Below are 26,171 nucleotides of genomic sequence, written 5' to 3'. Positions count from 1 at the left end.
TCAACTATAATTGTTGTTAAGAAAAACATACATTTATTTCAAAATGACATTATCACTGGCACCAACACAAAGTACTGACACCATATTATAGCCATCTGAGAAATCTAGAACATATATCAAATTTAAATATTTAGAAAGATTAAAATTACCCCATTAGGCTACCTCAACTGACCCTACAATGATTTGACTGTGCAGTTACCATTTGCTATTATGATGGCTCAAATGGCTCTGAGCACTATGGGACTTAACATCTATGGTCATCAGCCCCCACTATTATGATCCATACATTAAGAGTTTGGATGAGTAAAGTGCCTTTAATAGTCATTATCTTGGCATTTTTGTGGTTTACTACTTCAAACAGCAGGACACGTATATGTAAATACAGAAAGGCTTACATACTATAATAAAGGTTGTTAGTTTTTGCTGAAAATTTTTGTAACTTATCCATATCTATCAGCTAGGATATTTTATTTTTTTAGTATGCTGTAAAGGAGTTGTGGTCACTGGTAACTACGAAGTTTGGTTAGAATCTCATAGTGGCCAGCTCACATTATCATTTCGATACAGGTCCATTCACCAACTTTTTAGATGATAAAGTGTATTTATCTGACAGTTATACATTACAGGTACTGTGATTCGTTATGGCAAGAGTAAATGTATAGAGACTGTGGCTGTGCCACTAGCAGAGCGTCTCTTCGATTCAGTGCCAGCTGTGCGCCGAGCTGTCACCCAGGTCGTGGCAGACTGGCTGTGCAACCTACCAGATCGTTATTCATTTTTTCATCGCTTGGTACCTCTAGTATTAACAAGGTAAGGTTCACATACAAGGTAAGATTCGAGAATTAGTTTCAGTTGCCAATATCAAAGGTCCCTTTATACCATCAGCTAAATAAAGAGAGAAAGGGGGGGGGGGGGGAGAGATACTGTGTGTGTGTGACAGAGAGAGAGAGAGAGAGAATCTGACATTTGTACATAATCAATACAGAAAAGAAGCTAAGAATTGGAAACTGTTGCTGGAACTTTTTGCTTCTTGATTGCTTCTGCAAGTGGAGTAGTGGTTTGTTTTAGAGAAAGCTTTGAAAATGTATGAGTGCATTGTCTTATGGTGATATGGATTAGTAAAATCTTCTTGAGTTTTCAGGTGCATCGGGTGATTAAAATCTCATGAGCTTTCGACTGAGCTTTTCCTCAGCCATTGTCAGATGCATGCAAAATGAATGCTTGTTGGTGTGGCCTCACTGTTATTTACCGACTCTCCTGGCTGTGACATCATTGGTGCTCTCTTCCTTGCCAACTGTAGTGATGTTTTCATCCCTTGTCCGCCATCTCCACTTCAACCTTGTGATGGCAGAGTCCCAGGCTGTGCTGAGCTGCAAACTGCCATCCTTGTTGATGGCATTTTCAGATTTTTTTTATTTCTGCCACTTCTTTTGTGATGCGACCCCAGAATCCTTGACATTTTCACTGGGAAACCAGTGGGCACCTCTGCCACAGTGTGTATAGGGAACACACTCATCCGGCACAAAAATGTGTTGTTCTGAACACCCTCGTCCACCGTGCTAAAGTCGTCTCAGGTGGTGGAAATCTGCACTAGAACTAGAACTATGCCACATCCAGAAAGTCTTCCATGAAAACGGTTACGATCACCACAATGCATTACAGGCTACTTCTGGTGAGACAGGCAGGAAAAACACCACCGAAGAAGGGAACAAGTGACTAGTATTTTCGCCTATGTCAAGAAAGGTTAGCCAGCTCCTGAAGAGGCACATCGTCTCATCAGTGTTAAGGCCCCCAGCAAAAATATGACAGCTCTTGAGGCCTGTGAAGGACAATCTAGGGCTTGGAATGCCTGGTGTTTACAAAATACCATGTCAGTGTGGCTGCTACTACGTCGGCGAAACAGTATGCATTGCGGAGCAATGTCAGATGAAACACAAGAGGTTCTTACAACTATGCTAGCTTGAAAAATCAGCCATAGCAGAACACGCTTCAGAAAATCAACATCGAATTCTATTTGAAGAAACATCTGCTATTTTAAAGATAAAGGGATTTTGGGATAGAATAAAAGAAGCAGTAGAAATAAAAATATCTGAAAACATCATCAACAGGGATGGTCGTTTGCAGCACAGCAAGTGCCCAGCCATTGTGAGATTGAAGCAGGCATAATGGACGCGGGACGAAAACATTACCACAGTTGGTGAGGAAGAGAGCAGCAGTGACATCACAACCAGCAGCACTGCTGTATAATGGTGAGGCCGCAATGACATGGCAGTCATTTACCATTTGACAATGGCCAAGTAGAGCTCGGTCGAAAGCTCGTGGAATTTTAACTGCCTGATGCAAATGGAAGTCTGAGAAGATTTTATTAAGCTTCAAGAACATTGTACACAAATTTCCTAAGGATTACTTGGTAACAACGTGCATCTTCATTTTTCCAGCTAGTGATTGTCAGAGCAGTGTCTTACAACTGGAGTGAAGATATCAGTGTAATGTGTTTGTGAGAGTGTTGTGAGAATGGTGTTAGAAAATTGGTCCAAGAAGCAAGTGAGTTCATCTACTTACAGTGTTAGTCTCTCAAAGATCGCCTGTAACTATGCCTTTAATCCGTGAGCAATGATAAAGTGCATCAGAAAGATGATAATTATCCTGCCAAGATGAAACTGGTAAGAGCTTGCATACATTGGCCACCTCTTTTATGTATCTGCGACATAGGGGTTGGAGCTAAAGTGGTGCACTTACACTGCATCTTGATGTTGGTAATTAGTTGCTGCTGGTTATAGGCAGTCGGGTAGTAATATAGGGTAGTGCATGAAAATTCCTTAATCTAATGATATAATTAAAATTTTCCTCCCTTAATTGTCTGAATAATTTCTTTTACCTCATCATACAGGGTTTTAATCTCTCCTTCATCTTCAAAGCAAGTTGGCATAAAAGTCATTCTTACCACACATCATTCATTAATTGAACTGGAAAGGGGAGAAAATGATAGTGATACCCCAAGTATTGAAAAACTTGCATCTCTTCATTCTCTAGGTAGCAATGTGAAAATTTATCAAACGCCTTGTGTAGCTCGAGGAGCATGGCATCAACCTAGGCATCATTATTGATTGACTTCTTGTCTATCTTGTCTATGATAATGCATTCACAGTGCTATTAACAACACCTTATCATCTTCATATTTTCTTATTCATTATTAAACCTACTCTTGCATTACCCCTGTTGTGTAATTAACTTTCACTAATACCCACTATATCTAACTTTAACCTCTCCATTTCCCCTTTTTAAATTCTCTGACCTACCATACCCAATTATGGAGTCCAACATTCCATGCTCTGAACCATAAAATATCAGCCACCACCCCCAGTGATAATATCCTCCTGAGCAGTCCCTAACCAGAGATCCAACTGTGGGGGACAACTTTACCTCCAGCTTATTGTAGTGAAGAGGATGCCATTATTATTAAGCAATACAGTAGAGATATATGCCCTTGGGAAAAATGACATATATAGTTTCCCCTTGTTTTTAGCTGTTAGCAGTACCAGCACAGCAAGGCCATGTTAGCTAATGTTGCAAGGTCAGATCAGTCAGTCATACAGACTGTAGCTGCTGAAACAACCGAAAAAGCTGCTGCTGCTCTTCAGGAACCACGAGATTGTGTGGCCTCTCCACAGATTCCCCTCTGTCGTGGTCACACCTATGTTACAAATATCTATATCGTCAAGGCACAGAAGCCTCCCTTTCTTGACATGGTCCACTGTTCATGAAGGGTGGGGGTTAAGGAGGGTGTTAAAATTATTTTGCTAAAGTGTATGACAGGAAGCAAATTGCAGATTATAAGAGGAAAAGTCAACTTGAAATACTCATGCCTGTAGACAAACATGTGGAATGTTAGTCGATAAAATTAAAAAATACACACAAAATGCTTTAGACAGTAATTTGCCAGACATAGTGTTGAGGAATAGGAGTGAGCCATTGTCATGCAGTAGCCATGTTGGAATTTGTTTTGAAATAAAAATTTCCTCGCAGTTTAAACAAACTGAAAGCCATGTTGACAAACAAAAGCGGATCAAATCTGGAATGAGCTTAAGGAGAGCAATGCAAACAGTGTTTAATGAATTATATAGTAAAATTTTTCCTAACTGATTTTGGGGGGTAAAAATGAAGTTTCTGTGTTACATGAAGTCATTAAACTGATCTATACAGTCACCCGGTGCTCATACTGGGACCAAAATGGAAAATGACGAGTTGAAGGCCAAAATGTTGAAGTTATACTCCTGCAGATGTTTATGCATTGTTCTTTTCATTCATCATTCAAATACCAAACTAACAGCCCTTGATTCAAGTGATCACAAATAGAAATTCAACTAAAACTGTTCAATAGAAAAAGGGCTACTGTACCTGGCGAGATACCTATACGACTATATACAGATTATTTCAAAGAACTTGTTTCCCTTCTGGGGGTATTTGATTGTTGGTTGCTGGAGCAATAAAGTGTTACAAGCAATTGGAGAAAGATTTAGGTCATTCCTGTTTTCAAGAAAAGGTATCATATATATGTACATAATTATAGGCGTATATTGCTGAGGTCAATCTGTTGTCTCCCCATGTTTTATGACTGTCTTGAAAAACAAAAATTACCTCTGTGGGAAACAACATTTATTCCACAACTGTGATTTTTGAAGTAGACCTCACTCTGCTGATCAGTGACACTCGAAAGGCAATCAATAATGATGCCTAGGTTGATGCCATGCTCCTCGAGCTACACAAGGCGTTTGATATATTTTCAGATTGCTACCTAGTGAACAAAATGTGAGTTTATGTGATACTGAACCAGCTCATTGTTGGTTTCTAGATTTCCTAGCAGTCAGGTCTCAACACATTGTTAAATGACTAAAATCGTCAGATGAGAAATAGCTTTGGGAGTTTTCTAATGGAGTATTATGGGATTGTCACTACTCAGGATGTTTATAGTAGCTCATTTTGCCACAGATTCATTTAGTAAGTGAGAAAGTACCACAGAGGTGCTCAGCAAACTTCAGTGGCAGACAGTAGAAGAGGGGCTTTGTAAATCACAGAGAGATTACGTTCATGAAAGTCATTCTTCCCACACACCATTCATTAACTGAACTGGAAAGGGAGAAAATGATAGTGATACCCCAAGTATTGAAAAACTTGCATCTCTTCATTCATGAGACTCAGTGGGTAGTTAACAACAGTTCCTTGCCAACCAGAAGGCATTCAAAATGATTCCAACCTGTGAACTAGGAACAAAACACGAGCTTAAAGAATATTGGTCCAAACTTCCTGGCAGATTAAAACTGTGTGCTGGACCAGGATGGTTCCAACCTAAGACCTTCGCCTTTCATGGGCAAGTGCTCTGCTAGCTCACAGATCTACTTCCACCAGTACCTCATCTCGTACCTTCCAAACTTCACAGAAATTCTCTCACAAGACTTGTGGGACTAGCACTCCTGGAAGGAAGGATATAACAGCAACAAGCTGTGAGGATGGGTCATAAGTCATTCTGGGTAGCTCAGATGTCAGAGATCCCAGGTTAGAGTTCTGGTCCGCCACACAGTTTTAATCTACAAGGAAGTTTCACATCAGCACACATTTTGCTAAAGAGTGAATATTCGTTCTGGGATGTTGAACCAGCTTTGTGCTTGTACTGAAGACACAAATAAAATGCAGCATGTAATATTTACCAAGGATAAACTGTCAGATGTGAAAATAGTTCTGGGTGTGCCCCAAGACGGTCATATAGGAACATTGACATTTACAGTACCAAAACATAGTAATGACACTCCGAAATACCAGCAAGGAGTTGGTGCCTGGAGCAGGAAATGGCATTTGCCTTCCAAAATTAACAAATGTATCAAATCATACACAAAAATAGAGAAAGACCAGTTATTGTTTTATTACATGATTAATGGTTAATCACTGGTTGCAGTCACCAGCTGTTAGATATGTAGGAATGGGTTTCGGAAGGGAATAAAATGGAATTACAATATAAAACTAGTTCTAGGAAAGGTAGATGCTGGGCTCGATTCTTTGGAAGAATTATAATGAAATATAATTAACTTACCAAGTCGATCATTTACAGTATCATCATATGAGATGGTCATCCAAAACAGTGGCAGACACTCAAAGAAAGGCATTGTACTTCACTAAGAGGTTTATGTTAACATTCTGAGAGTGTACTTTCCAAGAAGAGAGGAGAAGCGTATTAATTTCTCCCATACATATTTTGCTAAGTGACTGTAGTGGTAAAATCAGAGGAAACTTGCTCAAACATACACTTACCTATACACTGTTGTGTTGGTAACAAGAAAGGAAGAAAATGGTAATGTTATATAGAGTAACCTGTACCACTCAATTTATTAAAGTGGGTTGCAAAATAGAAATGTATAGTAAGTGTAAAATACCAATAGTAGTTTGTCTTTTATGGCTTTCTCACTACTCTGCAGAATTAATTCAGTGTGTACATTGCTCTTTCTTCTTGCAGCTTAAGTGATGAACTTGAAGAGATTCGTGTGGAAACATGGCAGCTTTGGGAGAATATTGGGCTACAGTATGCTAAAGAAAATGAAAATGACTTGAAAGACAAACTGGATTTTTTGGCAGAAAGCTGTGAAGATTATCCCACTGGTCGTGAGTATTATTATTTTTTTAAGTATATTACTAGCTAATTATAAAGTCAATAAACTTTTCTCTTTTGTGCATCCAATAAAAGCTTAAAACTACAGACTTTTGCACTTCATTCTATAACTGTAGGATGCTGATGTATGTAAGTCACTGTAACAGATTTAATACTATTTATCCATAAGCCTCACAGCAGGTGGATGTGTCTCAATCTGTTACAGTGTGGTCGAATTCTGGAGTGCTGGAGTGTCCTACCAATTTTTTGTCCCCCTCCAATTATCCATTTAAATGAGTGTTTCTGGCTGTTCTCAATTTGTGAATAAAGGAGACCACTCACCAAATAGCAGAAGTATTAGTCATCAAGTGACACACATAAAAGAATGAAAACTTTTTGAGTTCATGTGCACACACACACACACACACACACACACACACACACACACACACACACACAGAGGATAGGCACAGGGTAGCACGTACATGGACTATGCATGTGACATACAGCACCAGAGCTGGTGAGATGTGGTGCATGATGAAGGTAAAGGGAGGCGTGGACTGGGAAGGATGAAATGACAGTGGAGGAGGAAACTGTTGGGTAGCGGGTGTGTGACATGGGTTAGCAGAGACTGTATTACAGGAGCAAAGTGTGTGTTGCAAATATAGCTCCCATCTAAGTAGTTCAGAAAAGCAGGTGCAGACGGAAGGATCCAGATGGCATGGGTTGTGAAGCAGCCACCGAATTCTAGCATGTTGATCTCAGTAACATTTTGGGCTGCTTGATAGTCAACTCTGTTTTTGGCATAGTTGAGTGGTGACTATGCCCACATAAAATTCTGTGCAGATACTGCTGCAGGGCTGGTATATGACACAACTGCTTTCACACATGTCTCTGCCTCTGAGGGGATAAACCTGTGATAGGACTGGAGTAGGATGTACTGGTGAGTGACTCAGGCAGGTCGTGTACCTGGGTTTTCCAGAGGAATAAGTGGGTATAGAATAGTGATGGACCAGAATGATGTGTAATTTGGATGAGTTATGGAACCACTTTAGGAGGGCTGAGAAGGATAGTATGTAAGACGCTCTTCATATCTTGGTGTGATGGCAGTCAATGCACTGGTGAAGGATACGGTTCAGTTGCTCCAATACGGAGTGACATTGGGTGGCTGGGGGCAGGGGGTAGTGCCTTTATATGAAAGGGGAATTCTTGTCACTACAAAGAGACCATTCCCACTCCCAACCCCTTGCTACTTTGCTGTAGAAGACCCAGGTGAAAGACATGCCTCATTCACCAACCCTGCCCAGCATATCCTACTTGACTCCTGTCACAGGCCTATCCTACTCCATCAGCTGCAGGGTCATCTATGAAAGCAATCATGTCATATACCAGCTCTTTTGAAATTTCTGCACGGCATTTTATGTGGGCCTGACCACCTTCTGCCAGTTGAGAAGCTACCTGATTGAGAAGTAGCGACACTTCTCAGAAAAACTGATAAAGTCTGGGAGAGTGGTGTGCTGACAGCATGTCCCTCGGTATCTACATCTGGTAATGCCTAAGAGCTGAGGATGACACGGTGGCCGGTCGGTACCATTGGGCCTTCAAGGCCTGTTCGGACAGTGCTTGTTTCTTTGTGTTTGTGACCACCTTCCAGTCGTCCACAGACACAGTGATGAGAATTATCTGGCCTGATAGATAACAGTAGCATGGTGGTGTAAATGCAGTTCTGTCACCTTAAGACATACATAACGATAGCATGTAGGCGTAATCAGTGTTCTAGTCCTGTCTAAAGGCCACTTACAACAGTCACGATTTCTACTTTTCCCATTACGTTTAGCACTTCAGATGTTATTCTAGCTTCGGTAATTGAAGCACTTAAACACAACTACCTCCTTAACAACCACTAGTGACCTCAGATACCGCATAATGGATAAAGCTCGGTCAAATGTGAAGTTATCGTATAGTCTTGGTTGCAGTTTTCCTATTTCATCAAACTACTTCTTGCGAGTGATAATAACACTGAAAAACATGGTCGCCAGCTAAAATGATGAATCGGTTGACGTTATTCAACATATTCGCCGAATTTGGTCTTTACTATATTTTGGGTCTTATTAAAACTTGTTCTCTTTTAACAATTTCTATCACTAAAGGAACAGGCTAATGCACGTAGACAGCGGAATAATGACTGCTTTCAGAGTAGGTCACACGCACACACTTAGAAAGTTTTTGTCCATGAAAACAATGCTCAGACAACAATAATACCTACTTCCGTTTCTGAAGGTAAGATCAGCAACACTGCCTCTGAAAACATGTGTTATTCACAAGAAATATTTTACGATACTTGTGTAAGTATCAAATTGATTGCTGAAGGTTTTGTACTTGGTTTTTCTCAGTTTTATTGAAATAGTTGCTTTACATAATTTCTTGGACAGAAGGTCCCATTAACGAAGTTCACACACTAGGTAGAATTGTTATTTACTTTGCTTACTTTCAAGGCAATCTAATATTCTCCACATTTCCTTTAATTGTTGCACTCGAGTGATAATTTAAATTTACTTTGCAAGAAAACACTCAGTAGCGCAGTAATTGGATTCTCAGTTTCATTCTCTTTAGTATAGGAAATGAACCGTACTTGGAACACTTTAGGTTAGATGAGTAGATTTGTGTGTAAAAAAAAAAGAAAGATTATTGAACAAAACACACACACATTTGGCAACACAGCTCATATGCAGAACTGTGGATGGTTAATTTCATTAGTGTTGTCGCGAGCACAGTTGCTGGAGATTAGGTGCTTTGAAGGCAAGTACCGTTTTGCAGCGACGGAGTTTATTACTTGTCTTCATGGCATCGAATTATGCGACTTATACCATCGCAAATATGAGTTTGGCTTTCCTGGGGATCTGCGGCAGACTAAGTAATGGATGCCTTAGACCATTTCACATCCAGGAACCAACACTCATTGCAGACATAAGTTTGCATCTACTCTAAAGCGTTGCAAACTTGTACCTTAGCACTTCCCCTTCACTCATGTCTATTAAGCAGTTAAACTGTGACTTTGTTTAAACAATACTGCGGAGTACAGTGCGCATCAGCTTTCATCACCTGCCTCAACAGTGTCTTGTGCCTATCTGACTCACTCCACTTCTGCCCTCTCCTGCCTGCTTCCGTTAGTAGCAAAAAATCTCCACCTTTTCTGACCTTCGAGATTGTTGGTAAATCCCTACTGGTTTTCATCTATATTTAACTTTAGCCCTGAGCTAGTGTTGACCTCACTTTACAAACAATTATACATCGTTAGATATAATATACTTATTGTTACTTACATAACATTATAAACATTTGTTAATTACATACCAACATTGAACTTCACATCGTCAAAGAATATTGTCTTCTGTAGACCCTCTTATACACTGCATACTGTGCAAATCTCATTCTTTGCTTCATTAGTGCAAAGTCTCTTGACTGTAAAAAGGTCGATAGTGTTACAAGTACGCTAAAGGTCTCACAAAGGTCTTCACAGATAGGCTCCCTGCCCCCGTTGGATAAGCAGCTGCAGCTTACTTATTTGTTACATAGTTTAATTCTTAATTTCTTTGCATGTTTTTGGGTACTTGCATTGTTTAATTCATAAATTTTGGGAGTATTATAGTATTTGAGAGTTGTAGTATAGCGCTTTAGTGTTTACTTCGTAGATTCTTATTTAAATTGCATGTGAGTTCCGTATAGGAGGTGTAATTTCAAGTTTTAGTTACTGTAATCGTAAATTCAGGCAGATTGTAGCACAGTCGTTAGGCATTTTTACAGGTTAAGTAATACATTCTTTGCGTGTTTCCCTTGTGTTATCTAGGCACGGACTCGTGTTTCAGTAACTGTTGTTCAACATCGATTAGAATGGGCAGGGACTGTGATTGCTGTGTTCAGATGAGGGCTGAGTTGGCATCCCTTCGCTCACAACTGCAAGCGGCGCTGACTTCAGTCGCGCAGCTTGAGGCTGTTGCCAGTGGGCACCACTGTGGGGAGCCGGACTTGGGTATCACGGGGATGTCAACCTCGTCCCGTCTGTCTCCAGATCGGTCTGCCGCTGTGGTTGCCCCGGTTGCTGCCCGCATTGGGGCTGAGCCCCTGCCTGTGGTTGATTGGGACGTCATTCCAAGGTGTGGCAGGCAGCGAAAGACGTCCCCGGAGGCTGATCAGAAAGCCTCCCTGGTGCGTCTGACAAACATGTTTCAGGCACTGTCTCTGGCTGAGCCTGATTCAGCTGCCTGCCCTGTTTCAGAGGATGATTCTCAGCCTTCAAGGTTCGGGCAATCACAGAGGGTGGGCTTATTGGTAGTTGGGAGCTCCAATGTTAGGCGCGTAATGTGGCCCCTTAGGGATATGGCGGCTAAGGAGGGGAAGAAATCCAGTGTGCACTCCATGTGCGTTCCGGGTGCAATCATTCCTGATGTGGAAGGGGTCCTTCCAGATACCATGAAGAGCACAGGGTGCAGCCAGCTGCAGGTGGTGGCACATGTCGGCACTAAAGACGTGTGTCGCTTTGGATCTGAGGAAATTCTCTCTGGATTCCAGCGGCTATTTGATTTGGTGAAGGCTGCCGGTCTTGCTTACGAGATGAAGGCAGAGCTCACCATCTGCAGCATCGTTGACAGAACCGACTGCGGACTTTTGGTGCAGAGCCAGGTGGAGGGTCTGAATCAGAGGCTCAGATGGTTTTGCGACCGTGTTGGCTGCAGATTCCTTGACTTGTGCCATACGGTGGTGGGGTTTCGGGTTCCGCTGAATAGGTCAGGAGTTCACTACATTCAGCTGGCGGCTACATGGGTAGCGGAGGCTGTGAGGCGTGGACTAGGCGGTTTCTTAGGTTAGAAGGCCTCTGGAAAGTACGGGGTGGGCTGCAATCTCAAAGGGTGCATGGCAAATACAGGACGTGCTTGGATCAAGGAACAGTCGGAATTGTAGTTGTGCTGGGAAAGTCCCTGAGCTTCAAGCGCTAATAGAAAGCACAGAAGCTGAAATCGTTATAGGTACAGAAAGCTGGCTAAAGCTTGAAATAAGTTCTGCAGAAATTTTTACAAAGTCTCAGACGGTGTTCAGGAAAGATAGATTAGGCAGAATTGGTGGTGGAGTGTTTGTGCCTGTCAGTAGCGGTTTATCTTGTAGTGAAGTCAAAGTATATACTCCGTGCGTATTGGTATGGGTGGAGGTTATTCTTAACAGCCGAACTAAGTTAATAATTGGCTCCTTCTACCGACCCCCAGACTCCAATGATATAGTTGCTGAACAGTTCAGAGAAAATTTGAGTTTCGTAACAAATAAATACCCCACTCGTACGGTTATATTTGGTGGGGACTTCAACCTTCCCTCTATATGTTGGCAAAAATACTTGTTCAAAACTGGTGGTAGGCAGAAAACATCTTCTGAGATTGTCTTAAATGCTTTCTCCGAAAATTATTTCAAGCAGTTAGTCCACGAACCCACACGAATTGTAAATGGTTGCGAAAGGACACTTGACCTCTTAGCCACAAACAATCCAGAGCAGATAGAGAGCATCATTACTGATACAGGGATTAGTGATCACAAGGTCGTTGTAGCTAGGCTCAATACCATTTCTTCCAAATCCACCAGAAACAAACATAAAATAATTTTATTTAAAAAAGCGAATAAAGTATCACTAGGAGTCTTCCTAAGAGATAATCTCCATTCCTTCTGAACTGACTATGCAAATGTAGACGAGATGTGGCTCAAATTCAAAGATATAGTAGCAACAGCAATGAGAGATACATACCTCATAAATTGGTAAGAGATGGAACTGATCCCCCGTGGTACACAAAACAGGTCCGAATGCTGTTGCAGAGGCAATGGAGAAAGCATGCGAAGTTCAGAAGAATGTGAAATCCCGAAGATTGACTAAAATTTACAGATGCACGAAATTTGGCACTGACTTCAATGCGAGATGCCTTTAATAGATTCCACAACGAAACATTGTCTCGAAATTTGGTAGAAAATCTGAAGAAATTCTGGTCGTATGTAAAGTACAAAAGCAGCAAGACGCAGTCAATACCTTTGCTGCGCAGTGCCGATGGTACTGTTACCGATGATTGTGCCGCTAACGCGGAGTTATTGAATGCAGTTTTCCAAAATTCCTTCACCTGGGAAGACGAATGGAATATTCCAGAATTTGAAACACGAACAGCTGCTAGCATGAGTTTCTTAGAAGTAGATACCTTAGGGGTTGCGAAGCAACTCAAATCGCTTGATACGGGCAAGTCTTCAGGTCCAGATTGTATACCGATTAGGTTCCTTTCAGGTTACACTGATACAATAGCTCCCTACTTAGCAATCATATACAATTGCTCGCTCACCGATAGATCTGTACCTACAGATTGGAAAATTGCGCAGGTCGCACCAGTGTTTAAGAAGGGTAGTATGAGTAATCCATCGAACTACAGACCTGTATCATTGACGTCGGTTTGCAGTAGGGTTTTGGAGCATATACTGTATTCAAACATTATGAATCACCTCGAAGGGAACGATCTATTGATGCGTAATCAGCATGGTTTCAGAAAACGTCGTTCTTGTGCAACGCAGCTAGCTCTTTATTCGCACGAAGTAATGGCCGCTATCAACAGGGGACCTCAAGTTGATTCCGTATTTCTAGATTTCCGGAAAGCTTTTGACACCTTTCCTCACAAGCGACTTCTAATGAAGCTGCGGGGCTATGGGGTATCGTCTCAGTTGTGGGACTGGATTCGTGATTTCCTGTCAGGAAGGTCGCAGTTCGTAGTAATAGACGGCAAATCATCAAGTAAAACTGAAGTGATATCAGGTGTTCCCCAGGGAAGTGTCCTGGGACCTCTACTGTTCCTGATCTATATAAATGACCTGGGTGTCAATCTTAGCAGTTCTCTTAGGTTGTTCGCAGATGATGCTGTAATTTACAGTCTAGTAAGGTCATCCGAAGACCAGTATCAGTTGCAACGCGATTTAGAAAAGATTGCTGTATGGTGTGGCAGGTGGCAGTTGACGCTAAATAACGAAAAGTGTGAGATGATCCATATGAGTTCCAAAAGAAATCCGTTAGAATTCGATTACTCGAAAAATAGTACAATTCTCAAGGCTGCCAATTCAACTAAGTATCTGGGTGTAAAAATTACGAACAACTTCAGTTGGAAAGACCACATAGATAATATTGTGGTGAAAGAGAGCCAAGGGGAAAGCGAGCCAAAGGTTGCATTTCATTGGCAGGACACCTAGAAGGTGCAACAAGTCCACTAAAGAGACAGCTTACACTACACTCATTCGTCCTCTGTTAGAATATTTTGTTGAGCCCAACATACATAGGTTGGAATAGTCATCAAAATAAAATAAGATAAATCAGAGCTCGAACAGAAAGGTTTAGGTGTTCGTTTTTCCCGTGCGCTGTTCGGGAGTGGAATGGTAGAGAGATAGTATGATTGTGGTTCGATGAACCCTCTGCCAAGCACTTAAATGTGAATTGCACAGTAGTCATGTAGATGTAGATGTAGGCGCTAACTACCCCTAACACTCCCCCCTCACGCTAGCTATTATTTCTCTTTGTACTCTCAACTAGTGTAGATTTTAGTTTGTGTAATGTTCAATATTATGTTTCATATTACAACAAAACTAGTTACATTAGAAAAGTCTGTAATTTTTTCTCTTTCTTAACTTTCAAAGAAAATTTAGTAGTCTATATCAACACTATTAGAACCTTAATTGTACTTATTGTTAGCTTTTTTATTACTCTGAATGCTACAGTTTTACCAAATTATAGTGTATAAGTCTGACACAAGTTACATAATGTTTGTTGAACTCTTGTTATATAGTTTTACTATTACACCTTAATATTGTACCTTACCTTATTTCTCTCTCACATTTTTTTTTTTGTATTTTTAATGCGTACAACTTGTTCTATACCTTTCATACACTGTACAACATAAGATTCATGGGACCAGAATTAAGAAATAAATAAAAAGTAAAAATATGTTCTCTAAAAGGGAAAAAAGTGCCAAAACTAGTGTGCAATAATTCTAAGTTTCTGATTAATGACAGAAAAATTCTGTCTTTGTCTTCAATTATGTCAGGAAACAGAAAAACAGTTGCAGTATTTAAAACCACATTGCATGACTTCTTCCTTATTAATAAATTACACAGAAATGGGAAGGATGAAACTTTTTAAGGAAGCACATATTACCGTATTGTTTATTACTTGTTACTTAACATTTAGCTCTGAAATTTTTATGTAGACATATCCAATGTGAGAGAAATATGCCAACTGGAAAAATTTACAATTTTAGGCTCATAATTATTTTCTGTGAAGTAAATAGTGAATTATTCATGGTGTTAGTAGTAAATTTGTCTGTATTGTTCACTAGAGGTATAACTTGTTATAAGTCAGTAGTCTGTGATACACCATCTTATGTGGCCTCTGCTTTTACTGGACTTTTGTGTATTCCTATTATAGAAGTTTAAATAAAGCCATGTGTTTGAAATGTAAATACTCCCATTGCAGAACAATTGCCATAGTTGGGCTTATTGTGTTGTATAGGAACGGTATTTGCAGTGTGTTGTAGGTTTATACTGCATCCTCCTATTACAGTTGTTTGTTGCCAGTATTATAAATGTAAGCATTGCAGAAAGTGCTGTATTTATTATAGAACTCATGCTTGTCATTTCTTACTGTAACAGTTAGACGCCCTAATCTGGGATGTCGCGAGTTGGTTCAAAGGCAGCTGATGAAAATAGTGGCTGCTGTCTGTGGAGACATTTGTGACTGGCGCGCAGATGTGCGGATACGAGCAGCACAGCTGGTTGTGGTATTGTTGCAACATGCAGAGCAGCATATCATGCAGCACTTGGCGCGCCTGCTTCCCACACTTGTGCGCACAGCTCGTGATGATGAAACTGTGGTTGTTGAGAATGTTAGTAAGACTTGCAGATTTGTCACTATTTTAATTATGGATCTAACAGTGTGTCCCAAAAGTCTTTCCCCAAAAACAAACATGTATAAAATAGAAGACACATGTCTTTTATCTTGAAATGCAGGAGACATATTCAAGTTTTTGTGTACATATACACAATTAAAATAACTTTTGGCGTATGCTCCTGTTACTGCCTCTCATCTGAGAAGAGGACGTATTTCAGATAGTCATCATCTTCCTCAGTCTCAGCCAGCATGGCATCAGGAAAGTCATAACAAGTGCAGTAACCCATTGGTTGGAGGGACTGCTCTACCTGGACTTTGTATGCCTAGGAAAGAAGTTGTTTATGTAGGATATGATGCACTGATGTCTTCGGAATCTGAAATTCACAAGAGGCTCTGTAGTCTGACTTCTTGTGACTGCTTACAAAGGTGTCTCTCACTGTCTGAATTGTCTGGGCACTAGGTCCAGGTCTGCCAGTCCTAGGACACATCTTTGTTTCCTTAAACTTTGCATACCACATCTTGGTGATTTTAACATCTGGTTGCTGTTGGTGGTGTGACATCTGGATCTTTCTCTTGACCTTTTTTGGTGATTGTCTCTTGTGATACTAGAGGACACATTGGGCTTCCCTCTGGTGCGAGTGCATGTTGCTTGCAAATGGTGTACCGATTCTGCTGTTGTTATATTACTGGACCCTGTAACAATCATGTAACAGTAAATATGTATGCACACAAAAACCTGAATATGTCACTAGCAAATTCAAGATAAGAAGTACTTGTCTATGATCGTATTTTATGCCTTATGAATGTTTGTAATTAGCCGGCCGTAGTGGCCGTGCAATTCTAGGTGCTACAGTCTGGAACCGAGTGACCGCTAGGATCGCAGGTTCGAATCCTACCTCGGGCATGGATGTGTGTGATGTCCTTCGGTTAGTTAGGTTTAATTCGTTCTAAGTTCTAGTCGACAGATGACCTCAGAAGTTAAGTAGCATAGTGCTCAGAGCCATTTGAGCCAATGTTTGTAATTAGAGAAATACTTCTGGGACACCCAGCATATTAATATGTCCTCAAAAATGTTTGAATCACCCATGATGTTTCCATGGTACTGATAAAAACTTTGAGGGATGGTGGTGAAAGGCAATTACATTAATTTGAGACAAAGAACTATGATGCAGAAACAACCAACTTCAAAAATTACAAAGTGAAATAGATTTGTGATAACTCTGTCAATAGAATTTTGGCACCTATGCAACCTAGGTTCTCTGTACTTTGTAATAAATTGGTTTATTATGTTCATTAGCAGGCTAATAGTAAAACTGAAATTTAATAATTTTTGTTTCCACACTGGAGCTCCTCTTCTCAAGTTGGTATAGTTTCCCATATCCATCATCTATAGAAGTTTATACACTGAGTGGACAAAAGTCATGAGATAGTGATATGCACATATATTGATAGCAGTATTATCACATACAGAGGTATAAAAGGGCAGTTCATTGGTGGAGCTGTTATTTGTATTCACGTGATTCATGTGAAAAGGTTTCTGATGTGATTATGGCCGCACAATGGGAATTAACAGACTTTGAATGTGGAACAGTAGTTGGAGCTATATGCTTGGGACATTCAGTTTTGGAAATCATTGGGGGAATTCAGTATTCCAACATCCATAGTGTCAGAAGAACATGGTGAGAATTCCAAATTTCAGGCATTATCTCTCATCCTGAACAATGTAGTGGCCAACAGCATTTGCTTAACAGCTGAGAGCAGTGGCATTTACGTGGCATTGTCAGTGCTAACAGATAAGTAATACTGTGTGAAATCAGTGTGGGACACACGACAAACATATTGGTTAGGACAGTGCGGCATAATTTGGCATTAACGGGCTATGATAACAGACAACTGACAGAAATGCATTTCCTAACATCACCCATAGTGCCTCTTCTTGGCTTGTGCCCATATCAGTTGGACCCTAGTGACTGGAAAACTATGGCCTGGTCAGTTGGTCAGAGCTGATGGTTGAGTTAGAGTGTGACACAGACCTTGCAAAGCCATGGACCCAAACTGCCAACAAGGTATTGTGCAAGCAGGTGATGGCTCCATAATAGTGTGAGTTGTGTTTACATGGAATGGACTGGGTGCTCAAGTCCAACTGAAACTGACTGGAAATGATTATGTTTGGATACTTAGAGACCATTTGCAGTCATTCATGGACTTCATGTTCCCAAACAGTGCTGGAATTTTTATGCATGGTGCACCATGTCACTGGGCCACAGTTGTTCATGACTGGTTTGAAGAACATTCTGGACAATTTGAGTGAATGATTGGACACCCATATCGCCCAGAATGAATCCCATTGAAAATTTATGAATCATAAACAAGAGGTCAGTTCATGCACAGAATCGTGCATCGACAACACTTTTGCAATTATGGATGGCTATAGAGGCAGCACTGATCAGTATTTCTGCAATGGATGTCCAGTGACTTGTTGAGTCCACGCCATGTAAAGTTGCTGCACTACATCGGGCAATAGGAGGTTTGACATGATGTTAGGAGGAATCCCATGATTTCTGTCACCTCAGTGTACTGTCATAATGAAAACATTAATGTGAGCCATCTGAAATAGTTTGATTTCTTCTCAATATTGGCATCCTTGTCTCAAAATATGGGTTAATTATAGTGGAAAGGTGTATACAGAAAGACAGAAACTTCTAAAAATGTTTCTATACTTGAGCCTCATCAGAAGCTTGATATTTCTTGATGTGTCTTCCACTTTTGCTCTTAAAGAGTAAGTTAGGGCATGGGATTTTCTCAAGATCTATAAATAATGTCAGTTGCTATCCATATTGCAGGTGGAACGTGGATGTGAACTACTAGGACATTTTGTACCTGCTGAACTATGGATAAAACTGCTGTTACCACCACTTGAGGATTCTCCAAATGATGGTGCACTTCGTATTCTGGCAGCAACAGTTCGTGGAGCTCAGCCCTCTAATTTTAGAGAACACATACCTGTAATTGCTGAATTTCTTGCACACAAAAATATCTGCTGGTCGAGACAGGTACTATTACTCAAAGATTTACAAGATTTTTTTATGGATATTTTGTTTGGTGTAAGCACAAAATATGATGTTTGCAGTTGCCCGTGGAACCATGAACCCATGAGAGCACCTTTATTTCAGAGCAAATCGATGGGCAGGCCCACATGTTGCCAAGGTTATTTTGACTACACTGCAGAAGTTTCACCAGGAAGCCCTTACACATCATTCATACAATCCAAATCTATCTCCATTTGATTTCCATATTTTTTGAGTCCAGAAGAAAGAAATTCTTTGCCATCAGTTGGCTTCAGACAAAGATGTGCATGCTTGGATACAATCGTGGTTCTTCAAGCAACCGCAAACATTTTTCCTTGAAGACAACGACCATCTCTTCTTACAGTGGCATAATTTTTTAAATATTTATGACAATTACTTTTGAAATAACAAACATTTCTCTTACTTTTTTGTCATCTGTCTCATTTTCATTTGACTACCTTTTATAGTTACAAATTGTGCCACCTCCTCATTGGATCAAGCAAAAATACGATGTCACACAGATAGAAATTCCATAGCAATGGTGGTACTTATCATGATGATAATTCACAGAGTGTTGTGAAAATGAAGAAAGGCTGCACCAGTTTCACACAATTTCCCACAGCAAAACACCCTGTATTTTTCTTGATATAAATGTGGCCATCTGACAGCTGTCTTTCTTGCACAAATTTCCCCTCAGCTGGTACGAGAAACCTACTCAAAGTAATGATATCAACATGTTTGGGAGCAACTAACCTTAGTTTGGTAGTATACATTGATGAACCAAAACATTACAACCACTTGCTTAATAGCTTATTTGTAATCTTTCGACGAATTACATTACTGATTCTGCTTATCAGGGATCCAACAGTTTGTTGGTAGGTTTGTGGAGATATGCAATTCATATCAATAATGGGTCGTTGATGTGCGTATGCGGTGATGGCACCCAATAGCAACAAAGATGGGTTCCATAGGATTTACATCAGGCGAATTTGGTCACTGAGATGTCAGCTTGAGCTCACTTCAATGCTCCTTAAACTACTACAGCATGGTTCTGGCTCTGACACATGGCAGTCATACTGCTGATAGATGACATCGCCATCAGAGAAGGCATCAAGCATGAAGGGATTCAGAATGTTTCCAGCTATCAGTGTGTCTTCGATTACTACCACAGGTCTCATGTAATGCAGGAGAATGTCTCCCATAGAATAATACTGCTCCAAACAGCTTATGTCCATGGCATGCTGCAGGTTTCGAACCACCATTCACCTCGATGATGGCATTTTTGGAGATAACCATTGACCTAGTGTAGTAAAAATGTGATTCAACTGAAGAGCCAACACATTTTCATTAATCCCGATGGTCCTGTGCACACTGAAGTTGTTTGTAATTGACAGTGTTGTTAGGTCAACATGTGAACACATAGGGGTGGTCTGCTGTGGATCTCCATTTTCATCAACGTATGTATGATGAACAGTGTACTCTGAAACACTTGTGCATGCACCAGCACTGTGCTCTTTTGGCAGAGATGTCACAGATCACCATCTATCCTACTTTACAGAGCAGACAAGCCTCCAAGACCCAAACTCTTTGAAGAGTCTTGGATGTCCAACACCTAGTGGTAGTTTCAGTGTCCTCATATCTCTTTGTGTAGAAGCTCATGACAGTAGCACATGAGTATTTGACCAGCTTTGCCGTTTTTGAGATGTTCACATTACACACTTTGTGTAATAATAATGTGTCCTCTTGTCAGAGTCACTTATTTCAATGGATCTCTCCATATGCTGCCTATATCTTCGTTAGGGAGATCTTCCATCTGTGTCTGCTCCATTTACATACTTTTGTTACCATGTCTAGTGCCCGCAATCCTGGAAGGCGGCATCGAATGTCATAAAGGGCAATGATCATAATGTTTTGGCTTATCAGTTTATAGTAACCATTCTGCTGCTTTAAAGGGCTAAGTAACAGTCAACATCATTTGTAAATGTATACGTAGACCATAATCAAACAATGGGAAATTCAGGATGGAATCTTGGGAGGCAGACAGGGCATGTCTCCTCCAGTTTTATTGGGTGTTCGTTTGTTGGCGGCTAGACTATGGGTGCATGGTGTTTGGGTCAGTGAGTCCCTCTTATTTGTGGAGCATAGACGCTGTCCACCATGAGGAGATTCAGCTGGTCACGGGTGCTTATCGGACCAGTCCCTTACTCAGCCTCTGTGCTGAGATGGGGGAACCGCCACTTACCATCTGGCACCAGCTCCTCATGGTGAGCCAAGCATGTAAGTTCCTTGCAGCTCCAACTTCACACACACACCATACTGTTGTTTGTCCAGATCTGAAGCACCTTTTTTCCAACCGTACACGAGCCATGATGCCATTTGGGATCCGTGTGCAGCATGTGCTGGAGTCACTTGGTGTGGCGCCAGTCCCATCCCCAATCCAGGGTTTTAACTGTCTGCTGCCCTGGTTACTGAAGAGGTGCAGAGTGATTTTAGATTTGGTGCAGTACAGGAGAGATAGCAGTTCTGCTTCCGTTTTTAATGTGGTGAAACTGCAGTTTTATCTGAGTACCACAACCATGTAGCTGTTTCTATGGATGGGTGTAAGCAGGTTGACTCCCTTGGTTGCTCTGTTGTTTTCCTGGCTCGTGTCCTGAAGGTCAGACTGCCTTCCGAATTTACCATCTTTGACGCAGAATTATATGTGATCTTGCGGACACTAGAGCAGATGAGACATTCTCACAGTGTTAAATTTCTCATCTGTTCAGATTCTTTGAGTGCCATTTACTTTTTGCAGTGTTTGTATCCAGCAGATAAAGTAATCACGACTATCCAGGATGCCCTCCTCCATCTACAGCGACTGGGGGAGGGGGGGGGGGGGGAGATGTCTCTACTGGGTACCAGGGTACATGGGAATTGTAGACAACAAAAGGGTGGATCAAGCAGCCAAGAAGGCGTGTTGTGATCGTCAGGTCTTTCAGTGTGCTTATCCCCCTGCATGCTGTCACCTCGCTGTTGAGTTATAAAGTCCTTTGTCAATGGGAAGATGAGTGGCAAGAAGTGACCGACAACAATCTCCGTGTCATCAAGCCCACAACCCGGCCGTGGAGTACTTCCTTCCAGTCATGTCGACAGGATGAGGTCCTTCTTACTCGTCTTTGCATAGGCCACAGCCCTCTGATGCATGGAGTTTTATTCTGGGGAGAGGACCCTCCAATAATTGGTGTTTGTGGCATGCAGATTGCGGTGCGCTACATTTTATTGGACTGCATTTTATTTGCCGACCAGCGGACTGTGACAGATTTGCTGGAGGATCTGCAGTTTATTTTATGTAATGATCAAATGAATGTGGTTCATGTTTTAGTTTTGTGAATTGTCCAATGTTCTAACAAGATTTCGGGGAGATGTTTTTAATGTGTCAACAGGGTGGCTGGCTCACTCATGTTTTTTGTAAGTGGTCAACCAGTTACATTTCCCTGTGCTTTTCTGTGTTTTGTTTTCCCTCTGTTTTAATTTCTTGATTAGCTATCTTCCCTCCTCATTGATTTTAGTGCATGTGAGATAGAGTGACTGTGTGGTCATTTTGAGTGCATGCGTGTATGATAATTTTAGTTCTTCTCCACATTCATTTGTTTTAATAAGTGTCAGGGCACTGAGAACATCGCCATTAGGCACCCATACGACCCTCATAAAACACCACATAGGGGAGATGCTGAGTCTCAAATAGACACAACAAAAAGACACTCTCAATTACATCTTTTGACCATTAGGGCCTTTATCAACAGTATACGTACATACATACAGACGCATACTCCTGCAAATGCAATCCACACACACGACTGCAATCTCAGGTAATTGAAACCACACTGTGAGCAGCAGCAGCAGCACCAGCGCATGATGGGAGTGGCAGCTTAGTGGGGGTAAGGAGGAGGCTGGGGCGAGGAGGGGAAGGGATAGTATGTTGGGGTGGTGGATACAGAAGTTATCACTGTCCTCACCCATCCATCCCCTTCCCTGTTCGCATTCCAGCACTACACAGCCGTCATTCCACCACCGCACCTAGTCTTTTTATCCCTCTCCTTTCCCAGTGCTTCTCCCCCTCCCCTCCCCTCCTCTCCCCACCTTTCCCCTGCCCTCTGTCTAACCTGCAGCACTTCACTGTCTGCCACCCTCACCGTACTATCCCTCCCCCTCCGTGCCCCAGCCTCCTCCTTACCCCCACCAAGTCACTACTTCCATCATGCACTGATGCTGCTTCTTGCAGTGTGGTTTCAGTTGCCTGAGACTGCAGCCGAGTGTGTGAGTTGCATTTTCGTGTGTGTGTGTGTGTGTGCGTGTGTGTGTGTGTGTGTGTGTGTGTGTGTAAAGAATACTCTTATATGTCTAAATCTGATCTGGGTTATGTATGAAATATTAAACCACAAATATCATTAAAACCTAATGCTTCATTTTACTTTTTGACCTACGCCCGTACCTTTTGCTGTGATGGGAGCAGCTAAAGTGGAATTTGAGGCATGAGATGTAGTGACACCATTCACTTAGTGTTTGTTGTTAAAAAACCAAAAGGCAGAATTCAAATTTGTAGCAGTATTGAAGCATCTGTTAATGTTTAGTCTAATACATATGTTTGTATGATTCAGTGTGTGGAAGATTTCCTGCCAAAGTTACTTGGGAGGGTAGTTTTCTTCTAACAAGGGGGGACCTTACAAACTATCCATCTTTGATCTTCTTCATAATTATAGGATTTGCAATTTCTTAAAGCAGTACAATGTAATCTCCAAAAAACTAGAAAAACTTGTCATTAAGAACTAGAAGATTTCCAAGCAGTGTTAAGTATTAAAATTGTAATTTTTTAACAAATTTGTCGGTAGCTCAACACTAGCATAATTGGATTGTAATCATAAAGTCACTGGTTCAGACCTTGCTTGGTGCATACTTCTTTTTTGTACTTTTTCTTTAATTTCTTATTTATTAACAAATGGAAATGATAAATATGGAATTACAGTTATGTAATGATTTTAACATACTTTTATTTTTAATTACTCGCCTATGAAATCAAATTAAAATTTATACAAGCATGCAAAATGCCTTTAGGTAAATGAAAAAAAATGTATACATCAGCAATAGTGTTAAATCTCTAAAAATAAAAATCTCAAATTTTCTCTCCGTGTTTTGAATTTTTGTAAAAAGTTGTAAATTTGTTGAGGATATACTTGCAGATGTTATTTTATTAAAAATGATGGTTACATATTTGTTGCTTGTGTATATGAAAGGTGTGTGTTTCTCTTTTGCTGATGAATGCTGTGGCCAAAAGTTTTGTGTGTCTTAATTGTGCCTGTCTGCAGCTTAACGTATCTTGTTTACAGTAAGTAACAATCAATCTTTTCCTACATTATCAATATTCCTAGCTGGAGTTTCTATTTTTTGGTCAAGATTTCATTTTTTAATAAATTTGGAATTTAAAAAATTAAAATAAAGTATGCTTTTACCAAGAAACTATGATTACAATTCAATTATGCTATGTACTGAACTACCAATAAATTCATTATAAACTACAATTATTTTATACTTAACAATGCTCAGAAATCTTCCAACCTTCAAAGGCAATTGTTTTTTTTTAGTTCTTTTGGGAACTGAATCATAATGCTCTAAGAAATTGATATCTGGACACTGACTTGCAAATCTTGGAAGTATGAAAATTGACAAGATCTACTCCATAAGATCCACTTGTGAAATAGTTTTATCTGGCACTTACCTGCTATTACCATTAGGTGCAGAATCAAAGTGTTGTGTGGTAATCGCTGTGATTCTCAGGTTATATCAGTACAATAGCTTACATTTTAATGTTGCAAGTTCTCCCCCAATATTTAAAAAATTCTTATAGCAGCTTATACAGAGGGTTACCGCAAGCTGTGAATTATTTAGATGATGTTACACTCACTTTGTCTACCAGAGAACAATAACTAAACAACTAGAAACATCTGTTTAATAGACTTAGTGAATGGGAATGCAAACCACACACTGCGTAACGATGATTGATATTCCCCGTATGCCAAAAAATTTGAAGGAGTTGCAGTCATTCTTAGACAATGTAAATTTCTATGGCAAATTTATACTGAATGCTGCACAGTTATCACACTCTCTAAATCACCTTCATGTAAAGGGAATCAAATTTCAGTTGTTTGCCTCTAGACCGGCAGTGTACTGGAAGCTAAAAAAGTGATAGAAATCTGCTTCCTGCATGGCCTCACAAACCAGGAACACATTTCATCCTGGCAACAGGTGCCTCTCAATTCGGGGTTGGGATTGTTCTGTCGCATAAGTCTTCCAATGACACAGAACAATTGATTGCATACACTTCTAAAACCGTAACAGTGGCACAAGTAAACTTCAACCACAAAGCAAAGCAGGCACTGGACAATATTTACAGTATCAAAAAAATCATGTTTCCTTATTCAGAATAAAATTCCATCTGCTCATGAACCAAAAGTCATTAGTTTTGTAGGCCCCCAAGCAAATCTACCGGATATGACGCTGCTACAATTACAGTTTTTTTGTCCATTGACTTGGTGCCAATCTTGCTTTCCACACTGTGCTGCCATGCCAGTTAGCTGCCTAGTTTGTGTCAGTATGTTGTAATAATCCTTACATATGATTTTCGATAAATGCTCCACTGACACATATAACATTGTCAGTTCCACGATTACTGTCTCATCCCCTTCTTTATCCCACTGTTTACAAACCAGGCGCAGTGCCTTAGACAAATTCAGAACTCCAAATATAAACACAAGTTTGAGCTCTAGATAGGTGTTTTGTTGTATTTGACCAGACACATTATTCCCTTCTATCTGTACCCAAATATCATGAACACACTAGCCATCAATCAATAGCCAGAAACTTTCGATTTTTCTTAGTTGGAAACTTGTCACAAACTCAGTGTGTTCCTGGCTCTATATTGCTTGCTTTTTGTTCAGAGCCTGTTTTAAATGTAGAGATGAGTAAATGATCGCTATAATGCTCATATCCTTGCTTTGTGTCTGTATAATGCTTTTATATTCTGACATTTAAATATCTGTATAAAATAACTATTGCCAGAATTATAACAAAATTGTTGTTTTCTGCTTTGCTATTGAGGACATACAGGTATGGTTAAAACAATGGAGATCTGAGATGATCTTCTCTACTAATAGGCATTGTGGTAATGAAAACTACTGTAGAAAATGTACATTTAGTTAGTAATCCTGATTTTGCAGGCAATATGTGGCTATTCTAAACAACATACACTGTATGTGATTGGAAAAGACGTTTTTAGTGACCTTTAGTGAGATAAAACAGGAGTCTAATTCTTTTCATGATACACACAAATGCATTTGGAATCATCCATGTTGAAAAACTGATTGTTATTCTTTCAGTGTTCTCCCCAAGTTGAAATACTTTTATGTTATAGATGTACAAGTGAGTGTTAATTTACTAATTGTTAGTCTGTCCTTCATAATCCAACTTATTTGTTTGGTCTTCAATTATT

The 26,171-nt window shown here is 40.4% G+C and overlaps 1 protein-coding gene across 1 annotated transcript in view; it reads left to right on the top strand.

The window, feature by feature from the left end:
• Positions 1-26,171, top strand: part of LOC126334837 (dynein axonemal assembly factor 5) — a 115,937-nt gene that overhangs the window by 2,143 nt on the left and 87,623 nt on the right. Inside the window, exons 2-5 of the mRNA XM_049997500.1 lie at positions 627-810; positions 6,506-6,651; positions 15,344-15,576; positions 18,425-18,634. Of these exons, the coding sequence (XP_049853457.1) occupies positions 627-810; positions 6,506-6,651; positions 15,344-15,576; positions 18,425-18,634 (773 nt within the window). The remainder of the gene's footprint in view (positions 1-626; positions 811-6,505; positions 6,652-15,343; positions 15,577-18,424; positions 18,635-26,171) is intronic.

This window comes from Schistocerca gregaria, chromosome 2 (assembly GCF_023897955.1).
Source record: "Schistocerca gregaria isolate iqSchGreg1 chromosome 2, iqSchGreg1.2, whole genome shotgun sequence".
Classification (NCBI taxonomy): Eukaryota; Metazoa; Arthropoda; class Insecta; order Orthoptera; family Acrididae; genus Schistocerca; species Schistocerca gregaria.
The sequence above is the reverse complement of the archived record's forward strand: the minus strand, read 5'-3'. Positions and strand labels throughout refer to the sequence as shown.